A 22,603-nucleotide genomic window follows, 5' to 3' on the forward strand; every position below is an offset into this window, starting at 1 on the left:
GCAGCCTAACCTCATTCCCTGTAATTTGCTAATGGGTCTTTGCTACCCACATACTTCGAGGGGTATTGTGAGTTGAACTGCATTCCCCAAAAATAAATGTTCAATCCCTAATATCTGTGAATTGGATTTTATTTGGAAACAAGTCTTTGCTAATGTGATCAAGCTAAAATCAGGTCACATGGGATGAGGGTGGGCCTAATAAGACAAGGAAATTTTTTTCTTGGGGGGACAAAGTCTTACTCTGTCGCCCAGGCAGGAGTGCAGTGGTGCAATCTCGGCTCACTACAACCTCCACCTCCGGGGTTTAAGCAATTCTCCTGCTTCAGCCTCCCACGTAGCTGGGATTACAGGTGTCTGCCACCACTCCAGGCTTTTTTTTTTTTTTTTTTTTGCGTTTTTAGGAGAAATGGGGTTTTACCACATTGCCCAGGCTGGTCTTGAACTCCTGATCTCAGATAATCTGACCATCCCGGCCTCTAAAAGTGCTGGGATTACAGGCATGAGCCACCGTGCCCAGCCATGACAAAGGAAATTTGGACACAAACACACAGAAGGAAGACAGCCAGGTGAAGACGGAGGCAGAGATCACAGTGACGCAGATACCAGCCAAAGAACACCGAGCAATGTCAGCCACCACCAGAAGCCAGAGAAGGACCTTCTCCTAGAGACTTCTGGGGAGTGTAGCCCTACGGACACCTTGATTTTGGACTTCCAGCCTGCAGAAGTGTGAGAGGATAAATTTCTATGCTTTTAAGCCAGTCACTTTGTGGTACTTGGTTATGGCAGCCTCGGAAACGAATGGAAGGGTTGGCGAAAGAATGACTGGGAATGCCTATATGGCTCCATCAATGTGGAATATTTACACAGGGGAGGGTTGGTCCTTCCCCTTGCCTCCGTCCCAGAGCCTGGTACAAGCTGATCACATGGCCAACACCTCCTATAACGAGATCGCAGTTTACCTAGTAGCTTCACAAACAGAAAGGTGCCACCCACTGCTGACCTCATACTATTTCATCCTAAATACTATATTTCTTGGTGACTTGTTTCTTGTCTTTCCGCCCCTGCTGCTCTGTGAGTGTCATGAGGGCAGGAGCCTTGCCTGTCTCGATGGCTGCTCTATCCCAGATTTCCAGAATGGGGCCTGGGGCAGGCTAGGAGCTCACTCTTTGTCAAATGAGAAACGAGGCTGTTATTTACTTTTATGTTCTGTCTGGGATAGGACATATGACTTCACAGAAAAATGGAGAGTGGACAAAAGAGCTGACCTGGCAATGGTTCTGGGTGGACAAGTGTAACAGAAAAGATGAACCCCCAGCCAGGCGCGGTGGCTAACACCTGTAATCCCAACACTCTGGGAGACCGAGGCGGGCAGATCACCTGAGGTCAAGAGTTCGAGACCAGCCTTACCAACATGGAGAAACCCCATCTGTACTAAAAATACAAAAAATTAGCTGGGCATGGTGGCACCTGCCTGTAATCCCAGGTATTTGGGAGGCCGATGCAGGAGAATCGCTTAAACCCAGAAGGCAGAGGTTGCAGTGAGCCGAGATCGCACCATTGCACTTCAGCCTGGGCAACAAGAGTGAAACTTTGTCTCAAGACAGAAAAAAAATGATGAATCCCCACCTGGAAGACACCTGGTGGATCCTGAGCAGCCCTGGGCAGCACAGCTCAACACAGAGGGACAGAAATGTATGCAGAGGGCCTGTGTTTCCTTTTCTTTTTTCTTTTTTTTTAGACAGAGTTGCACTTTGTCACCCAAGCTGGAGTGTAGTGGCACAATCTCATCTCGCTGCAACCTCCACCTCCGCAAGGCTCGAGCGACCCTCCTACCTCAGCCTCCCAAGTAACTGAAACCACAGGCTCGTACCACTACACCCAGCTAATCTCTGGATTTTTAGTAGAGACAGGGTTTAGCCATGTTGGCCAGGCTGGTCTCGAACTCCTGACCTCAAGTGATTTGCCCACCTCAGCCTCCCAAAGTGCTGGGATTACAGGCATGAACCACAGGGCCCAGGCTCTTTTTATGAGCAATAAGCAGGCCTCCCGCTGCCACCACTGCCCTCCCAGCACCTTCTAGGCACCCTCTTGACCTCTGGTACTTTGCAGCTTTTCGATTCACAGATGCCACTTGGGAGCAGTGTTGCAAGACTCCCAGCCAGACCAGGGCCAGGCCAGAGTCCCCGCTGACTACACCTCAGCCTGTTCCGCCCTGCGATGAAAGGGTGTCAGGGCCGGGCATGATGGCTCACGCCTGTAATCCCAGCACTTTGGGAAGCCAAGGCAGGTGGATCACCTGAGGTCAGTTCGAGACCAACCTGGCCAACATGGTGAAACCCCATCTCTACGAAAAAAATTTAAAAAAAAAAAGAAGGAAAGGGTGTCAGGACTTAAGGGCGTGGCTTAACTCAGCTGTATTCCTGCCTAGGACCAGGGAAGGGCTGTGGGGGGCAGCTGGGGCTGAAGTCAGAGCGGGAGAGTGCAGGGACGAGGCCTGGGCAGGCCAAGTGACTGTCTTAGGGGCAGGAGGTTGGGAGGCTTGGTTCTAAGCAGCTTCCTTGGTGTGCTGGGAGCTCCCTCCAGCTCCCCAGGTGTCATGGAAGCCACGGTCTGTGGGAGGGGTCGGAGTGGGTGGGGCGGGAGGAGGAAGGAAAGTCAGTTCTGCTGGGCACCTGGGCTTCCCGGACCTCCCCTCCCCAGAGAAGCAGAAATGCACAGGTCACCTGTTCATGCCACACAGCGGGGGTCCAGCCCCCACAGGGAAGTAGAAACAGACATGACAGACCACCACCCAGGGATGCAGGGTGATAGCAACAGAGGTGACTGCTGGCTTTGAAGTCTGATACATGGAGAGGAAGGTCCCCTCTCCAAACAAATGAAGGGACATTTCATGCCACAGATATTAGGCCGCTGAACAAGTAATTGCAGTTTTGCCGTTGAAAGTGGTAGCGGCTGGGCACGGTGACTCACACCTGTAATCCCTGCACTTTGGGAAGCCAAGGTCGGCAAATCACCTGAGGTCACGAGTTCAAGATCAGTCTGGCCAACATAGTGAAACCCCATCTCTACCAAACACACACACACACACACACACACACACAAATTAGCTGTGTGTTGTATCACATGCCTGTGATACACTGCTCAGGAGGCTAAGGCATGAAAACTGCTGGAGCCCAGGAGGTGGAGGTTGCAATGAGCCAAGATCCTACCACTGCACTCCAGCCCGGGTGACAGAGCAAGACTCTGTCTCAAAAAAAAAAAAAAAAGAAAGAAAGAAAGTAATAGCAAAAAAAAAAAAAAAAAGTAAGTAATGGCAAAAACCGCAATTAGTTGTGCTCCAACCTAATAAATTCCAGCCAATAAGTGACAAATAAATGACAAAATTAGGCCACCATCACATTGCACCCCTGATGAACTAAAGGAGCTAGATGTCGAGCACCAATGGCTTTGGACATTACAGAGAGAGAATGAGAGACAGAGAGAGAGAGAGGAGCCAACATCACGTGCCTCCTGATGGAAGAATGAAGCACCAACAATGAAGCGGTCCTGCCAGAAACCAGGAATGAATGAATGAATGAAGAATATGCAGTAGCAGGGGAGATACCCTGAATCCGGTCAACCATCTACATCCAACTACCAGTTTTTGTTTTTGGTTTTTTGAGACGGAGTCTCGCTCTGTTGCTCAGACTGGAGTGCAACAGCTCAATCTCGGCTCACTGCAAGCTCGCACTCCCAGGTTCGAGAAATTTTCTTGCCTCAGCCTCCTGAGGAGCTGGGATTACAGGTGCCAGCCACCACGTCCAGCTAGTTTTTTTGTATTTTTAGTAGACGGGGTTTCGACATGTTGTCCAGGCTAGTCTCAAACTCCTGACCTCAGGTGATCTGCCCGCCTTGGCCTCTCCCTAAGTGCTGGGATTACAGGCATGAGCCACCACCCCTGTTTACAGTTTACAGAACTACCAGTTTACAGAACTACAGAGAAAGGAGGAACATGTTAGCTCCAAGAGTATGGCACTGGAAAACTCCACGCAACGGAAAACTCTGCAGGTCAACAATGCAACAGGTCACCTCCTCAAACAACACAGAAGAGCTGAAGGAGACACAGGGAGAATCCAGAGAGTGAAGGAGACTTAAAATGCATCTCAACCTGGCCAGATGCGGTGGCTCAGCCAGGCCCAGTGGCTCACACCTGTAATCCCAGCACTTTGGGAGGCCAAGGGGGGTGGATTGCCTGAGGTCAGGTGTTTGAGACCAGCCTGGCTAACATGGTGAAACCTCGTCTCTCCTAAAAATACAAAAATTAGCCAAGCATGGTGGTGTACACCTATAGTCCCAGCTACTCAGGAGGCTGAGGCAGAAGAATCACTTGAACCCAGGAGGCGGAGATTTCAGTGAGCCGAGATCGTGCCACTGCAACTCCAGCCTGGGCAACACTGTGAGACTCCGTCTCAAAAAAAGGAAAAAAAAAAGCATCTCAACCAATCATAATGTATGGACCTCATTTATATTCTGATTCATACAACTGTCAAAATAAATAAAAGGAGTAACATCTATGATATAATATATATGAAAAAACTAGAAATTTGATCAATGAAAATGGACATTTAATAATTTTAAGGAGTTAGTTAGTTTTTATTTATGAGATGGCTCACTCTATCCCCCAGGCTGGAGTGCAGTGGTGCCACCGTGGTCCCCAGCAGTCTCGACCTCTTGAGCTCAAGCGATCCTCCCACTCTGCTTCCCAAGGAGGCTATAGCTGGGACTACAGACAGGAGTCACCAGGCCTGGCTTTTTTTTTTCTTTTGCAGTGACAGGGTTTCGCTCTGTTACCCAGGCTGGTCTCAAACTCCCGGCCTCAAGTGATCCTACTGCCTCAGCTTCCCAAAGCACTGGGATGACAGGCATGAGCCACCTTACCCAGCCTGGACTGATCATTTTCGGGCCTCAGTCGCTTTGTGTGTAAAGGCAGCAAGAAACTGACTTTATACTTCTTCTTTCCTTCACCACAGAAATCTTTCTTCAAACAGAAGCTTTGATGAGAGCCAAATATACATAAATAAAAACAAAACAAGCACCACGCTGATGCCGGAGGTGGGTGTGGGGGGCTCAGGATTCAGAACTAGATTCCTGGAGTTTCCCTTTGAAATCCACTGGGCTGGGGCATTCTTAGGTCCTTTCCTGGGGCTACGCACTCAGTTTAAGTTCCTGAATACTCAGATCACTTCCCTTAAATGTACAGTGGGTACTAGCAGTGGGGCTGGAGGAAGAGATGAAGAGGTCTGTCCAGGGGGGTCACTGGGGACACCCGGAGGCCGCCAGTCCCTTTTGGCCTGAGCTAAGATATGAAGAATGAGCACTCCAGTTTCCCAGTCTGATCTGTCACAGGGAAAAGGGAACCGAGGATATGGGCTGAGTCTCTAAGAGGTTCGGCACTGGGGAGGCAGGTGGCCCAAAGGGACGGAGGGGACAGATCAGTACCAACAATGGAATGCAGCCCTCCAAGCTTTTAGGAGCAGGATCCACACTCCTGGGGCTCTTGCGCTCCTGAAGTCAGTGGGTTACAGGAGAAATTTTCCATGTGGAGCAGCGCCTGGGGTTCCTAAGCAGGCCAGCAGCTTCCCTCCCTCTCCTCCCTCCCCTCCCTCCCTACAGGCTCGTGTCTGTGATCGGTGGGTGCTCTGGCTCCTGGGCAGAGGAGGCAGAACAGGTTCCAGCTGCAGAAATTAATCCATGGCCCCGTGGCCCCGGTTTTGAAGGCTCCACCCATCAGCTCCAAGAGCTGCAGGCTCGGGGCCAGGACAAGGCTGCTAAAAGGCGTCTTGAAGGCTAATGTGATACACAGGCGTGACCCCAAACTCCCTGGATCCCCACTCTGCTGAGCGCACACAGAACCATTTCACATCACAGTTCTGGAACCTTCTCCAGCATCCTCACATTTCTGGAGTGGTTTTGTATTTTGTTCCTCATCCATGTCACCGAGGCAGCACTGATTAGCAAGGGCACTGGCCACAGATTCAAATCCCACCGTTTCCGGCCTTGAGGCCTCAGCTCAAGTGATCCGCCCGCCTCTGCATCCCAAAGCACTGGGATCACAGGTGTGAGCCACTGCACCCGGCCCACTCCCTGCATTTCTATCTGTCCTGGCAGTTAAATGCCTCCCCTGCCTGCCAGTCTGGCCTTGACCTCTCTTCTGAGATCCAACTCAATGTGCCTAGAACCACACCAATCTATACCCACCCCCCCAAGCAGATTTTCTTCTGGGGGTCTATTGGAAGCATTGTGTTCTGCCAGTCACTGAAATTCAAACCCACATGTGACTCTGCTGTGCCAAGCACTATTTGAGCAACTCAAAAATCATTTGTCTCCAGGTCTCAGTTTTTCCCATTTGTGAAACGGGAAAGCAGGACTGGAAGAACTCTAAGACTCCTTCAAGAGCTTAAAACGGAAAAAGTCTATGATTTTAAACCAACTTTTAAAAAGTCTGGCCAGCACAGTGGCTCACGACTGTAATCCTGGCACGTTGGGAGGCTGAGATGGGTGCATCACCTGAGGTCAAGAGTTCGAGACTAGCCTGGCCAACACGGCGAAACCTCATCTCTACTAAAAACACAAATGGTGGGCATGGTGGCATGGTGGCACGTGCCTGTAATCCCAGCTACTGAGGGTCCGAGGCAGGAGGATTGCTTGAACCTGCGAGGTGGAGGTTGCAGTGAGCCAAGATGGTGCCACTGCACTCTAGCCTGGGCAACAGAGTGAGACTCCATCTCAAAAAAAAAAAAAAAAGGGTCTGGGGGGGAACAAGTCACCCACCTTTGATTTCCAAGGGATGAGAACTTAGTTTTTCTTTTTTTTTTTGAGACAGAGTCTCACTCTGTTGCCCAGGCTGGAGTACAGTGGCCCAGTCTCAGCTCACTGTAATCTTGGCCACTTGGGTTCAAGTGATTCTCCTGCCTCAATCTCGCGAGTAGCTGGAACTACAGGCATGCACCACCATACCCAGCTAATTTTTGCATTTTTAGTAGAGACAGAGTTTCACCATGTTGGCCAGGATGGTCTCAATCTCTTGACCTCATGATCCGCCTGCCTCGGCCTCCCACAGTGCTGGGATTATAAGCATGAGCCACCGCACCCAGCCAAGAGCTTAGTTTTTCTCCAAAACACAGCCCATCAAGGGCAAGACCCACAGCTTGTGACTAGCACCAGGCCAGACACAACACCGACACCCAGTGAATCTGTAAAGGAAGAAAGTGTGGAAGAGGAGGAGGAAAAGCAGGTAGTAACACGGGCTTTGAAGACACCCAGGACCAGGTGCAGTCCTGGCTCCGCTGCCTACCAGCTATGAGGTTCAATCCCTCCTGGAAATATCCCACCTGGAAAATTGAACCTAACATAACACCTAATTCATATGACTATTGAATTAGGTTCAATCCCTCCAAGCCTCAAATGCCCCACCTGGAAAACTGAACATAACACCTAATTCACATGACTATTAAGGAGAACAAAGTGAAGCACTGTGGTACCTATTTGATAAAAGATCAGTGATTATTAGTATAATTGCATGAATACCAAATGAAGTCAGTTGTCATGAAGATTCAAGAAAAGGGCCAAAGAAAGCATCAGTTGGCTTGGATTCTCTCATTAGAGGGAAATCCAATAAAGACATAATATGGCCAGGCTCAGTGGCTCACGCCTGTAATCCCAGCACTTTGGGAGGCTGAGGCGGGCAGATCACGAGGTCAAGAGAACGAGACCATGCTGGCCAACATGGTGAAACCCCGTCTCTACTAAAAATACAAAAAATTAGCCAGGCATGGTGGTGCGTACCTGTAGTCCCAGCTACTCAGGAGGCTGAGGCAGAATTGCTTGAAACCGGAAAACAGAAGTTGCAGTGAGCCGGGATCACGGCACTGCACTCCAGCCCAGAGATAGAGCGAGACTCATCTCAAAAAAAAAAAAAAAAATCCCAGCTACTCAGGAGACTGAGGCAAGAGAACTGCCTGAACCCAGGAGGCGGAGGTTGCGGTGAGCCGAGATCACACCATTGCACTCCAGCCTGGGTAACAAGAGCAAAACTCCGTCTCAAAAAAAAAAAAAAAAAAAGGCGTAATAAGCAGGCTCTGGCGCAATGGCTGATTATAATCCCAGCTACTTGGAAGGCTAAGGTGGGTGGATCACTTGCTTCCATGAGTTTGCAAGCAGCATGGGCAGCATAGTGAGACTCATCTCTACAAAAAATAAAAAATAAAAGCAATTAGCCATGCATACCACAGGCCCAGCTGATAGGAAGGCTGAGGCAGGAGGATCACTTGAACACAGGAGGTCAAATCTGCAGTAAGCTATAATTGTGCCACTGTACTCCAGCCTGGATGACAAAGCAAGACTCCATCTCAGAAAAAAAGAAAAAGAAAAAAGAAAGTTCCCCAGGCCCAATTCCTCCAAAAACAGAACAACATTCTTTGGCATCCACCATCATAATAACTTAATCTGGCAAGAATCAACATATTTTAAATCCATAGGGCAAAGATTGTTGAGGAACGGGACATTCATAGACCCCAAGTACCTCCACACAGATTATGTATTCGTTACAAACTGAAAAGGGTACAAAGGACAGATCTAATGGACAACGACTATGACAAAGTAATCAGACTCGATCATTACTGGGCACTGATGATGGGGTCCAGTGACAGCATGTACCCCTAATGTCACACACTAAGAATGACACAGCATCACCTATGAAATCTTCCTGCCAAACGTGTAACCTGAACAGAGTCACAGGAAAGCAATCAAACCTCCATCAAAGGACCTCCGGAAAATAACTGGACTGGTGACTTCAAAAATGTTCAAGTCATGCCAGGCGTGGTGGATCACGCTGTAACCCCAGCTACTTGGGAGGCTGAGGCAAGAGGATCACTTGAGCCTAAGAGTTTGAGAAAAGCCTGGGAAACAAATTGAGACTGTTTCCATTTTTTAAAAGAAAGTTTAAGTCCCTAAAGGTAAAAAGAAACACAAAGACTCAGGAAGTGCTTTAGAATGAAGGAGATAAAAGAAACAACAAAAAAACACAGTTTGTGATCTTTAGCTGCAGGCTGGATGAAAAGCAAAGCAAAGGCTGGGCATGGTGGCTCTTGCTTGTAAATCCCAGTACTCTGGGAGACGGAGGAGGGCAGGCAGATCACCTGAGGTCGGGAGTTCAAGACCAGCCTGGCCAACATGGTAAAACCCCATCTCTACTAAAAATACAAAAATTAGCTGGGTATGGTGGTGTGCACCTGTAATTCCAGCTACTCAGGAGGCTGAGGCAGGAGAATTGCTTGAGCCTGGGAGGCGGAGGTTGCAGTGAGCCGAGATCATATCACTGCACTCCAGCCTGGGCAACTGAGTGAGACTCCGTCTCGGGGGAAAAATAAAAAAAGACAAGCATAGGCAACATAAGGAAATCCTGCCTTTAGAAAACATTTAAAAATGATCTGGTTGCCAGGTGTGGGGGCTCGCACCTGCAATGCCAGCACTTTGGGAGGCCAAGGTGGGCGGATCACAAGGTCCAGAGATCAAGACCACTCTGGCCAACATGGTGAAACCCCGTCTCTACTAAAAATACAAAAATTAGCTGGGCGTGGTGGTACACACCTGTAGTCCCAGCAAGTTGGGAGGCTGAGACAGGAGAATCACTTGAACCCGGGAGGCGGAGGTAGCAGTGAGCTGAGATAGTACCACTGTACTCCAGCCTGGGCAACAAGAGTGAAATTCAGTCTCAAAAAAAAAAAAAAAATGATCTGGGCATGGTGGCGCACCTGTAGTCCCAAGCTACTTGGGAGGCTGAGGTAGGAGAATCACTTGAGACCAGGAGGCAGATGCAGCAGTGAGCTACCGTCACACAACTGGACTCCAGCCTGGGCCACAGAGCAGGACCCCTACAACAAAGAGTATACTGTGGAGGTCCCAGCCAGGGCAACAACACAAGGAAATATATTAAAAGGCATATCGATTGGAAAGAATAAATAAAACTGATATTATATTATTAATAAATGGTATAATTACTTAAAAGAGCAACCCCCCAAAAATCAAATTCCTATGAATAAATCTAAGAGGAAATGCAAATCTTCTACAAAAACCCTACATATCAAAGGAACAATATGCCATGTTCACTGAATAGAAAACTCAGTATGATAAGAAATTTCCCCAGTTGATCCACAGAATCGACAAGATGCCAATCAAAATTACAGCAACCTTTAAAGAAATATTGACAAGGTGATTTTAAGATTCATATGGAAACACAAAGGGTCACATGAGAAGGCAATCTTTTTCTTTTACTTATTCTTTTTTTTTTTTTTTTTTTTTTGAGACGGAGTTTCACTCTTGTTACCCAGGCTGGAGTGCAATGGCGCTATCTCGGCTCACCGCAACATCCGCCTCCTGGGTTCAGGCAGTTCTCCTGCCTCAGCCTCCTGAGTAGCTGGAACTACAGACATGCGCCACCATGCCCAGCTAATTTTTTGTAGTTTTAGTAGAGACGGGGTTTCACCATGTTGACCAGGATGGTCTCGACCTCTTGACCTCGTGATCCACACGCCTCGACCTCCCAAAGTGCTAGGATCACAGGCTTGAGCCATCGCGCCCGGCCTACTTATTCTTTAGAGACAGGATCCCTCTCTGTGGCCCAGGCTGGAGTGCAGTGGCATGATCTCGGCACACTGCAGCTCCACCTCTGGGATTCAAGCAATTCTCCTGCCTCAGCCTTACGAGTAGCTGGGATTACAGGTGCGCACCATCACCTACTGCTAATTTTTGTTTTTTTTCTAAAGATGGGGTTTCATCATGTTGCCCAGGCTGGTCTCAAACTCCCAGACTTAAGCAATCCTCCCTCCTAGGCCTCCCAAAGTGCTGGTATTATAGGCTTAAGCCACCATGCCTGGACTGAGAATGCAATCTTTTTTTTTTTGAGATGGGGTCTCCCTCTGTCGCCCAGGCTGGAGTGCAATGGCGTGATCTTGGCTCACTGCAACCTCCGCCTCCTGGGTTCAAGTGATTCTCCTGCCTCAGCCTCCCCAGTACCTGGGATTACAGGCATCACCCACCAAGCCCGGCTAATTTTTGTATTTTTAGTAGAGACAGGGTTTCCCCATGTTGGTCAGGCTGGTCTCAAACTCCTGACCTTAGGTGATCCACCCACCTTGACCTCCCAAAGTGCTGGGACTACAGGCATGAGCCACAGCACCCAGCCAGGATTTTTTTTAATAATAATAATAATAATAGTGCTGGGTCAACTGGACATCCATATGTAAAAAAAGGGGGGACCTTGATCTCATATTCCACCAAATCAAAAAATCTATTCCAGATGAACTATAGATCCAAATGTGATAGTTCAAACAATAAGGCTTTTTGAGAAAAACATCTGAATATCTTCATGACCTTAGAGTAGGCAAAAATTTCTTAAGCAAGACACAAAAAGAATTAATGCACCAAGCAGAGCTAAATAGTCTGTATTAAAATTAAGAATTTCTAGGCTGGATGCTCCAGCCTAGGCAATGAGAGTGAAATTCTGTCTCATAAATAAATAAATAAATAAAAATTAGCTGGGCGTGGTGGCATGCACCAGTAATTCCAGCTATTCAGAAATGCAATGGCGCAATCTCAGCTCACTGCGACCTCCGCCTCCTGGGTTCAAGTGATTCTCCTGCATCAGCCTTCCGAGTAGCTGGGACTACAGGGGCCCACCACCACCCTCAGCTAATTTTTATATTTTTAGTAGAGAGGAGTTTTCACCATGTTGGCCAGGCTCGTCTGGAACTCCTGACCTCAGGTCATCTGCTCACCTTGGCTTCATAAAGTACTGGGATTACAGGTGTGGGCCACCATTCCTGGCCTAGAAATATATATATATATATATATATCTGACAAAAGACTCACATCCAGAATATCTAAAGGACTCTTATGTTATAGTCTGAATCGTGTCTGCCTATAAAATATATATATTAATATATTGAAATCCTAACCCCCCAGCACCTCAGAATATAACCATATTTGGAGATAGGGTGTTTAAAAAGGTAATTAAGGCCAGGTGCAGTGGCTCACACCTGTAATCCCTGCACTTTGGGAGGCAGAGATGGGCAGATCACAAGATTGGGAGATTGAGACCATTCCAGCCAACATGGTGAAACCCTGTCTAGAATAAAATACAAAAAATTAGCCAGGCATGGTGGTAGACGCCTGTAGTCCCAGCTAATCAGGAGGCTGAGGCAGGGGAATCACTTGAACCAGGGAGGCAGAGGTTGCAGTGAGACGAGATGGCACCACTGCATGCCAGCCTGGGCGACAGAGTGAGACTCCGTCTCGAACAAAAAAAGTAATTATGTGAAAATGACATCTTTAGGGTGAACCCTCATCTGATATGACTAGTGTCCTTATAAGAAGAGTTGCCAGGCGCAGTGGCTCACACCTGCAATCCCAACACTTGGGAGGCTGAGGCAGGAGAATTGCTTGAACCTGGGAGACGGAGGTTGCAGTGAGCCGAAATTGCACCATTGCACTCCAGCCTGGGCAACAAGAGCAAAGCTCATCTCAAAAAAAAAGAAGAGTTTAATGGCTGGACACAGTGGCTCACACCTGTAATCTCAACACTTTGCGAAGGCAAGGATCACTTGAACCCAGGAGTCCGAGACCAGCCTGGGCAACACAGCAAGACCCCATCTCTACAAAAAATAAGAGTTTAGGACATGCAAAAGGAAAACCACATGCAGGTAGGAAGAAGACAGCCATCTACAAGCCAAGGGCAGAGACCTTCAGAGAAACCAAGCCTTCTGACACCTTGATCTCAGATTTCCTGCCTCCAGAATTGTAAGGAAATACTTTCTTTTTTTTTCTTTTCTTTTCTTTTTTTTTTTTTTTTTTTGTTTTGTTTTTGAGACAGTCTCACTCTGTCACCCAGGCTGGTGCAAATCTCTGCTCAGTGTAACCTCCGCCTCCCGGATTCAAGCAATTCTCCTGACTGCCTCCCAAGTAGCTGGGATTACAGGTGTGAGCCACCGTGCCTAGCTAATTTTTTTATTTTTAGTAGACATTGAGTTTCGCCATTTTGGCCAGGCTGATCTAAACTTCTGACCTCAGGTGATCCGTCCACCTCAGCCTCCCAAAGTGCTGTGATTATAGGCGTGAGCCACCACACTCAGCCTAAGCAAGTAAATTGTTGTTGAAACCCCCACCTGTGGTACTTAGTTATGGCAGCTCAAGTAAATACAGCTTACAATTAATGAGGGACAACCCTTTAAAATAGTGGAGAAAAGACCTCATCAGACATTTCAGAGGATATCCAAACATAAAACAAAGGCCAGGTGCAGTGGCTCACACCTGTAACCCCAGCACTTTGGGAGGTCGAAGTGGAAGAACTGCTTGAGCCCAGAAGTTTGAGACAAGCTTGGGCAACATAGTGAAATCCCATCTCTACTAAAAAATACAAAAATTTAGCTGAGCATGGTGGGGTGCACCTGTGGTCCCAGCTACGCAGGAGGCTGAGGTGGGAGGATCACCTGAACCCAAGAGGTTGAGGCTATAGTGAGCTGAGGGTCATGCCACTACACTCCAGCCTGGGTAATGGGAATGAGACTCTGATTCAAAACAAAACAAAATTGCCAGGCACGGTAGCTCACGCCTGTAATCCCTGCACTCTGGGAGGCCGAGACAGGTGGATCATGAGGTCAGGAGTTCAAGACCAGCCTGGCCAAGATGGTAAAACCCCATCTCTACTAAAAACACAAAACTTAGCCGGGCATGGTGGCATGCACCTATAATCCCAGCTACTCAGGAGGCGGAGGCTGCAGTGAGCCAAGATCACACCACTGCACTCCAGCCTGGACAACAGAGCGAGATTCTGTCTCAAACAAAAAATAAAAATAAAAATAAATAAATAAAATAAAACAAAATCATATGAAACACAGCTCAACTTCATTAGTCATTAGAGAAAAGCCAACGCAAACCTCAATGAGATACAACTTCCACTGGCATGGGAGCACGGTTCTAATAAGAAGAAAACACCAATTCTTGGTGAGGACGCGGTACAGCCAGTACCGGGACAAATATTTGACAGTAGTGACAAAAATTGAACACACAGGCACACTGAACGCCCCAAGCAATTCCACTCATAGGTATATCACCAACACAGTGCATCCATGTGTTCACCAAAAGTCATGTTCTAGAATGTTCATAGCAGCACTCTACAGATAACCCTTAGACTGACGGCTACCCAAGTGACCATCAACAGTAGAATAGATTGTAAAATAGTCACATAGTGGAAAACTATATAGCAATAAAAATAAATCCCAAATTAGCCAGGCATGCGCCTGTGGTCCCAGTTATTTGGGATTCTGAAGTGGAATGACTGCTTGAGCCTGGGAGTTCAAGGCTGCAAGAGCTTGTCTCAAAAAATAATAATTATGCCGGGCGCGGTGGCTCACGCCTGTAATCCCAGCACTTTGGGAGGCCGAGGCGGGTGGATCACGAGGTCAAGAGATCGAGACCATCCTGGTCAACATGATGAAACCCCGTCTCTACTAAAAATACAAAAAATTAGCTGGGCATGGTGGTGCATGCCTGTAATCCCAGCTACTCAGGAGGCTGAGGCAGGAGAATTGCCTGAACCCAGGAGGCGGAGGTTGCGGTGAGCCGAGATCGCGCCATTGCACTCCAGCCTGGGTAACATGAGTGAAACTCCGTCTCAAAAAATAATAATAATAATAATAATAATAATAATAATTATAATAAGGCTGGGCGAGGTGGCTCACATCTATAATCCCAACAATTTGGGAGGCCGAGGCAGGTCGATCACCCAAGATCAGGAGTTTGAGACCAGCCTGGCCAACATGGTAAAAGCTTGTCTCTACTAAAAATACCAAAAATTAGCTGCGTATGGTGCCGCGTGCCTGTAATCCCAGCAACTCAGGAGGCTGAGGCAGGAGAATAGTCTGAACCCGGGAGGCAGAGGTTGCAGTGAGCTGAAATCACGCCATTGTACTACAGCCTGGGAAACAGAGTGAGATTCCGTCTCAAAAAAAAAAAAAAAAAAAAAAAAAAAAAACACACACACACACGTACAAACAAAAAAACAAAAAGAAATCTACAACTACACATGAGAAACAATATGGATGAATTGTATAACCACAAAATTGAGCAAAAGAAGCCAAAAACTAAAGAAGACATCCTCCACAATTTCACTGGCATAAAGTGTGAAAACAGGTGAAACTTATCCATGCAGCTAGAAGTCAGGTTCACCAGCAGTGGCGGGCAGAGACTGGACAAGCAGACACAGTGGGTTCTGGGTACTGGTTACTCTGATGTGTTCTGTTTGTTAAAATTAATCAAGCTATGTGCTTACCATATGTGAACTTTTTGGTATGTATATTATACTTCAATGAATGGGTTTTTTTTTAAGGGTACAGCGTTACAGAAATGGAAACTGCCTTTTGTTAAAAAAAAAAAAATGGCTTGGAGCTTGGAACAGACTGCTGATAGAGAAAAGCGTGATTTTAGGACATTAGAGAAGAGGCTGCAGCCCCAAGTTGTGGCCTGAACACCTGGTGGTGCACAAGTCCGTTTCTCAAACAGCCACCCGCCATGATGCAAGGCAAGACAGTGGAAGACAGAGGCTGTGACCCCGCAGTGACTGGGAAGACTGGCCCAGCCTTCCCCACACACTGCCCTCCACAGCAGAACTTGTCAAGTCTGTTAGGGCTGTGTTTATGTCACCCAGCAACCCTGGAGAATCACTGCTTCCCCACTTTCAGTCCACGTGGTTGTGCTGGGCTGACCCCAGCCAGCAGCTCCGGTCTGGCCCAAGGCTGTGCTAAGCCTGTCAGGGCCAATCCAGAGACACTTAAGGGAACGACCGAGGGTTTGGGAAGGACTCTGAGCTGGCAGGATAGATGTCTGAAGCTGCCGTGGGCTCCTTCTTCACCCACCCTCCTTACTCTCCCATGGGGAGAAGCCTGCCAAGAATGAAGCGGACAGCCAGGTGCAGTTGTTCACGCCTGTCATCTCAGCACTGTGGGAGGCTGAGGTGGGCAGATCACAAGGTCAGGAGTTTGAGACCTGCCTGGCCAACATGGCGAAACCCTGTCACTACTAAAATAAAATAAAATGTTAGCAGGGCATGGTGGCAGACACCTGTATCCCAGCTACTAAGGAGGCTGAGGCAGGAGAATCACTTGAACCCGGGAGACAGAGGTTGCAGTGAGCAGAGATCGTACCACTGCACTCCAGCCTAGGCCACAACAGCAAGACTGCATCTCAAAAAAAAAAAAAAAAGTTTGTCTTCCGTTACCTCCCTGAATACACACATCGTTTATTATAGCATGCATATTACCATTGTAATGCTCTATTCCCAAATAAACGTCTTTAAAAACAAAAAAGAATGAAGCGGAAAGAGGGAGTTGAAGCGGGAAGCAGAAAGAGAAACAGAGTCAACTTCTCAAGACCACGTTGGAGCATCCAGACATCAATGTGCCTGGAGGTACACCCTGAACCTATACCCAAGCCAGTGAATTCTCTTCTGCTTATGACAGCTAGAGTTACATTTGCACTTAGGTCACTTACAACAAATGTGCCCCATCACCCTCTCCGAAAGCCTATGTGCAACTCAAAGACCAAAATGGGCATCATAATTTCCCATGCCAACTGCAGTCGGGGCCTCCTCCCAGTTCAGAGCAGCTGTCCCTCTGCAGAGCACTTTAACATTCATCACTCCACTTGATCGTCACAGAAATGCCAAGGGAGAGGGGGCTGGAGGCTGTTCCTGCTTTCTTTTTTCTTTTTTTGAGACTGAGTCTTGCTCTGTCGCCAGGCTGGAGTGCCGTGGCATGACCTCGGCTCACTGCAACCTCCGCCTCCCGGGTTCAAGCATGCTTATTTCTTCTTTCTTTCTTTATTTTTTTAGACAGGCAGTCTGTCTGGAGTGCAGTGGCACAGTCTTGTCTCACTGCAACCTCTGCCTCCGGGGTTCAAGCCATTCTCCTGCATCAGCCTCCTGAGTAGCTGGGACTACAGGCATTCGCTAACACACCCAGCTAATTTTTGTATTTTTAGTAGAGACGGGTTTCACCATGTTGGCCAGGATGGTCTCGATCTCTTGACCTCGTGATCTGCCCACCTCAGCCTCCCAAAGTGCTGGGATTACAGGTGTCGGCCACCTCTACTGCCCTCTTTTCTTTTTTTTTTCTTTTATTTGAGACAAGATCTCGCTCTGCTGCCCTGACAGAGTGTGGTGGAGAGCAGTGGCGTGATCCTGGCTCACGACAGCCTCAAACTCCTAGGCTCCAGTGATCTCCCACCTAAGCTACCAGGTAGCTGGGACTATGGACACCTGCCACAAGCCCAGCTAATTTTTGTGTTTTTGTTTTTATGTTTTTTGAGGCCGAGTTTTGCTCTTGTCGCCCAGGCTGGAGTGTAATGTCTGATCTCTGCTCACTGCAACCTCCACCTCCCGGATTCAAGCAATTCTCCTGCCTCAGCCTCCTGAGTAGCTGGGATTACAGGGGCCCAGCATCATGCCTGGCTAATATTTTGTATTTTTAGTAGAGATGGGGTTTCACCATGTTGGCCAGGCTGGTCTCAAACTCCTGACCTCAGGTGATCCACCCACCTCGGCCTCCCAAAAGTGCTGGGATTATAGGCGTGAGCCACTGCACCTGACCATTTTTGCGTCTGTTGTAGAGACAAGGTTTTGCCACGTTGCCCAGGCTGGTCTTGAACTCCTGGCCTCAAGCGATCCTCCCACTTCGGCTTCCCAAAGTGCTAGGACTACAGGTGTGAGCCACCACGCCCAGCCTGCATTATTTACTTATTTTTGTAGAGATGGGGTCTTGCTATGTTGCCCAGGCTGGTCTTGAACCACCACATGTGGTCACATTTAAAAAATTGAGGTAATATTTGCATACTATAAAATTTGCCACTTAACCATTTAAAAATGTACAAGTTGTCCAGGTGCAGTGGCTCACACTTGTAATTCCAGCACTTTTGGGAGGCTGAGGCAGACGGATCACTTGAGGTCAGGAGTTCAAGACCACCCTGGCCAATATGGTGAAACTTCCTCTCTACTAAAAATGCGAAATTCACCAGGTGTGGTGGCACATTCCTGTGATACCAGCCATTTGGGTGGTGTGTGCCTGTAGCCCCAGCTATTCAGGAGGCTGAGGCAGGAGAATCACTTGAACCTGGGAGGCAGAGGTTGTGATGAACTGAGATCACGCTACTGCACTCCAGCCTGGGTGATGGAGTGAAACTTGTCCCCCACCCACCAAAAAAAAGGTGCAAGTCATTGGTTTTAGTAGTATATTCAATGTAGGGGACGGCTGTATAACCATCCCCACTAAATTCTGAAATATTCCTTTTTTTTTTTAAAGACAAGAGTCTCGCTTTGTCACCCAGGCTGGAGTGCACTGGCTCACTGGCCTGGCTAACTGCAACTTCCACCTCCCGGGTTCAAGTGATTCTCCTGCCTCAGCCTCCTGAGTAGCTGGGACTACAGGCACACACCACCATACCCGGCTAAATTTTTTTAATTTTTTTTGAGCCAGAGTCTTGCTCTGTTACTCAGGCTGGAGTGCAGTGGCACAGTCTCAGCTCACTGCAACCTCTACCGCCCGGGTTCAAGCAGTTCCGCCTCAGCTTCCCGAGTAGCTGGGATTACAGGCACCTGCCACCACGTCCTGCTAGCACATACAGGTTCGTGTCGAACATACATTTTCACTTATCTTGGGTATGTCCTTAGGAGTGGAATTGCTGGATCACGTGGTAACTGTGTTTAACTTGCTGAGGAACTGCCAGACTGTTTACCAAAGCAGCTGTGCCATTTTATACTCCCACAAGCAGTGTGTGGGGGTCCGGTTTCCCTATATCCTTGCTAACACTTATTATTGTCTGGTCTCAAATTCCTGGCTCAAGTGATCTGCCCACAGGCATGAGTCACTGCCCCTCAGCCCACTGTTTACTTCCTTTTTTCTTTCCTTTTTTTTTTTTTTTTTTTTTTTTAGACCAAGTCTTGCTCTGTCACCAGGCTGGAGTACAGTGACACGACCTCAGCTCACTGCAACCTCCGCCTCCCAGGTTCAAGCGATTCTCCTGCCCCAGCCTCCTGAGTAGCTGGGACTACAGGCATGTGCCACCATGCCCGCCTAATTTTTTGCATTTTTAGTAAAGACAGGGTTTCAGCATATTGCTCAAGCTAGCCTTGAACTCCTGACCTCGTGATCCGCCCGCCTCGGCCTCCTAAAGTGCTGGGATTACAGGTGTGAACCACCGCACCTGATCCACTGTTTACTTCTTGATTGCCTCTTGCACCCATCAAGCGGGCAGAGAACTTATCCATCCACTTGCAACTCTGACCATGTACCCAAAGTGTGTTTTTCTGGAAAGAATAGATTGTCCGAACGACAGCCTGTAAGATCTGAAATGCCACCTACTACCTGGCCGAGCGTCCAGAGCACTACATCATCAGCCACCTGCAGGTGCTCAAGGAGCTCGTGTGCATTTGCCGAGCTCACAGTTCCGAGCCCTGCCCCAGGCCTGTCTAGAACCCTGAGGAACCAAGAGGAATGGCCACTCCCCTCGAAAGCCTGAAAGTCTATGAGGGATCACAGAGCACCCAGTATTTACCAGGCAACCCACAAACAAACACAGAGGAGAGATCTAAGATTGTGTTGCTGACACCCAGGCTGGAGGCAGGGTCCAAATGGGCCTCATAAAACCGTGAACTGGCCAACGCCCTCTGATACAGCTTCTTCTGACTTTGCAATCCTACCTGCTCTCCAGAATGAAACGGTTGCAGCTCACACCTGCTCCTGCCCCCTCCCGTGGGAACTTTCTCTTTGAGAGGCCTTTAAAAGTCTAAACGGGCAGGTGGTGAGCGCCTCTTTCCCCTTCCCTGCTTCAGCATCTCTGAGCCACACGCACAGCAAGCGACTTACCCACTAGGAGTTTGACGTCTCGGACTGTGAAATCAGGGTCAGGCATCCTGGGGAAAGAGGAGCACAGACCTGTGGTGAGAGGCCACAGACAGCAGAGCAAGACTCTACCCTTGGCCCAGGGAAACCATTTTTCCAAAAGAGGCCCCTTGCCCTCAGTTTGAGAACTCAAAATGAGAAAATCCAGAGGGAGGGAGGAAGACCCGTTGATGCCTCCAGGGAGGGTCATCCCAGAAGCACTGAGGCCCTTGCCTACCCCAAGAGGCAACTCAAACCTGAACCTCTGCAGATGGTGGGACATCCACTGTCCATCCAATTTTTCCAAAGAAGCCTGAAGTATGGGGTCAAAGGTAGGGGCCAGAGCTGGAGATTCAAACACCTGCTTTCTTTCAGGGTGGGTAACCCTCTCTACATCTCTTCCTCCCTCTAGAAAATACTCTCCATAAGGAGTTGTATGGGAAGTGGGAGAGACCCCTTTAAGTTCAGAGGGAAAAAAAGACATACATTGTAGCAGTTCCAGGGATTTGGTAATATGGGCTACGATTCACTGTTAATTAACAATGATGCCCAAGGTTTCATTCCTACTCACAGGAATCGACTCTTGAGCAAGTCTGGCAGCAGATGCTGGAGAGAGGCAGCCTGGGATGACACCCCAAGCCTCCTCCCCTACCCCTGCCCAAGGGGCAGAAACCTGTTCTTCCAGCCTGCCTCAGGGACCTCTCCCCCACCTGGAGCTCTGACAGATCTCAGTGAATGAAAACAGACAGAGTGGAGGGGTGGAGGGGCAGGCTGAGGGGCAGGCAAAGAAAGGGGAGACATTGGCACTCCAGGAAACACATGCAGTGGGAATCTGCGTAAGAAACGTGTATCTAAGTGCTCTGGGTCTGGGCTTAGAGGCCGACTTGTCTCTTTGCAGCTCAGGCTCTGCCTCAGTTTCCTGCTCTGGGGCAAGGGGAAGGAGAGGTACAATTCACTGTAGGAGGTCACTGAGTGTAACTGGGGTGGGTCAGGGAAAAAAGTCAACACTGCTTAATTCCCCTACGTCCTCTCTGCCCAAAGTCCCTGCAAAAGACCAGTCTTTGGAGAGTTTTTCCCCTTTGTCAGGCCTTGAACAAGGAGATGCTGTTCCCAGATCATGAAAAAGATCCTTCTCAGTGATGAGAGGTGGGAAGAGGGTGGAAGAAATCCATCCCAAGCTATAAAGTATGTTAGGGAGGAAGACGGGGGAAGGAGCGGTTAGTTTCAGCAACTTACTTAATTCCCAGTCCATCCTTTTCTCGAAATATCAGGGGAACCCTGAGAGCTTCTCTCTGTACGTACTCATAGTTGAAATCTGTTTGGATATTTGAATTAAAACAAGTTGGTTAAGTCACGAAGGAGCAAATGAACCGGGATCTGTTGGTTACGGGAAGAAAACTGATGGACGAAGGGGCAGGGGGTCCAGGAGATGCAGGCACCAGCTGTACGACAAAAGCTCCTTGGAAAATGATCGGGAAATGGATTAGGCAAAGCCCAAGAGAAGCCATGCCAACGATCAGCTCCTCTGCCTACTCAGTCAGTCATTCCCTGCATGCCCCACCGGTCCAAACTTGTCAATGAACAGCCCAAGGCCAGCAAGGGTTGAGGAGGAAGACTCAAAGAGCCTCGCACAAAAGGAGCCCCAGCCATGGCTGGGAAAGAGGGATAGACAGAGACACGCATCCCAAGCCTCGCTCAGAAAGTAAAGGGACTGCAAAATTGAAGAATGCCACCTGGGAGGATCTGAAGGCCCAGAGAGGAGGCTGGGAGGAGGGCCCGCATTGTAGCTGAGCATCAGTGAAAATCTTATTGTAATATCCTGCCTAGTGAAGGGGAGGGGGGAAAAGCCGGTTTCCCTGGAAACTGTGTATTTGGTGCCAAAATAACTAGGGAACTGGGCACAGCTTTGTTGTCTTAAGAGTGAAATTCTGCTGCAGCCATCACAGTCCTTGCTTCAGCTGGATAACAGGGAGGGAGGCTCCTGGGGGAAGCCTGCATAAGGGGAACATAGAAGGACCCAAGGAAAATCCCCAGGTTCACTCCATGTCTGGGGTTTTCCAGTGCAGACCCCACATCCTTACCCAAAGTCCTGGAGGATGAAGGAGGCCGCTGACTAATTTCCTTCCTTCCCCAATTCTGAATCCAGTGAATCTGACCCAAACATACACCTCTGAATATGGAGGTGATGGGGCTTGAGATAAATTTTCATGTACCCCAAAGCTTCAGGTAACTAAAGTAATCCACAAGGGAAGAAGGCCTCTCTGACCGACCGACAGATCGGACCCACCGTCAGAAGGGAGACAGAAGCGGCCTCAGGCCACTGAAGCTGCTAGCCCAGGGAAACAGTTCACAGGGCAGCCTGAGGGAGGAGGAGGCCAAGACAACTCCCCTCCGAAGAGAGACAGAACAAAACCCAAAGCCGGGAAAGCCCTGACCTCAGCAGCTCAGATCCCCAGGGGCTCACAGTGAATGGGGATTCCTAAGGATTTAAAGGAAGAGAAGTTTAAGAAGCATGTATTTTGAATCCAGGCTAAGGGCTCCTGTTTCTCAGCTCCTCCCTCAAGTTTTGGGGCCAGATCTGAATTAAAGAGCAAAGCCCAGGGCCCTCCCCTTTAAAAGAAGCCGGGACAGCAGATCTA

The 22,603-nt window shown here is 48.6% G+C and overlaps 1 protein-coding gene across 13 annotated transcripts in view; it reads right to left on the reverse strand.

Moving 5' to 3' along the window:
• The window catches only part of KDM2B (lysine demethylase 2B), a 165,418-nt gene that overhangs the window by 136,573 nt on the left and 6,242 nt on the right, over positions 1 to 22,603 (reverse strand). For 11 of the 13 annotated variants that reach the window (XM_032242254.1, XM_032242217.1, XM_032242281.1 and 8 more), the window contains 2 exons: positions 21,201 to 21,279; positions 19,950 to 19,996 (listed from right to left, as the gene is read on the reverse strand). In XM_032242254.1, coding sequence (XP_032098145.1) covers positions 19,950 to 19,996; positions 21,201 to 21,279 — 126 coding nt within the window. The remainder of the gene's footprint in view (positions 1 to 19,949; positions 19,997 to 21,200; positions 21,280 to 22,603) is intronic. The other 2 variants (XM_032242292.1, XM_032242300.1) reach the window with 1 other exon arrangement.

The sequence above is a fragment of the Sapajus apella genome, unplaced genomic scaffold, assembly GCF_009761245.1.
Source record: "Sapajus apella isolate SASKATOON/1434 unplaced genomic scaffold, GSC_monkey_1.0 scaffold2, whole genome shotgun sequence".
NCBI lineage: Eukaryota > Metazoa > Chordata > Mammalia > Primates > Cebidae > Sapajus > Sapajus apella.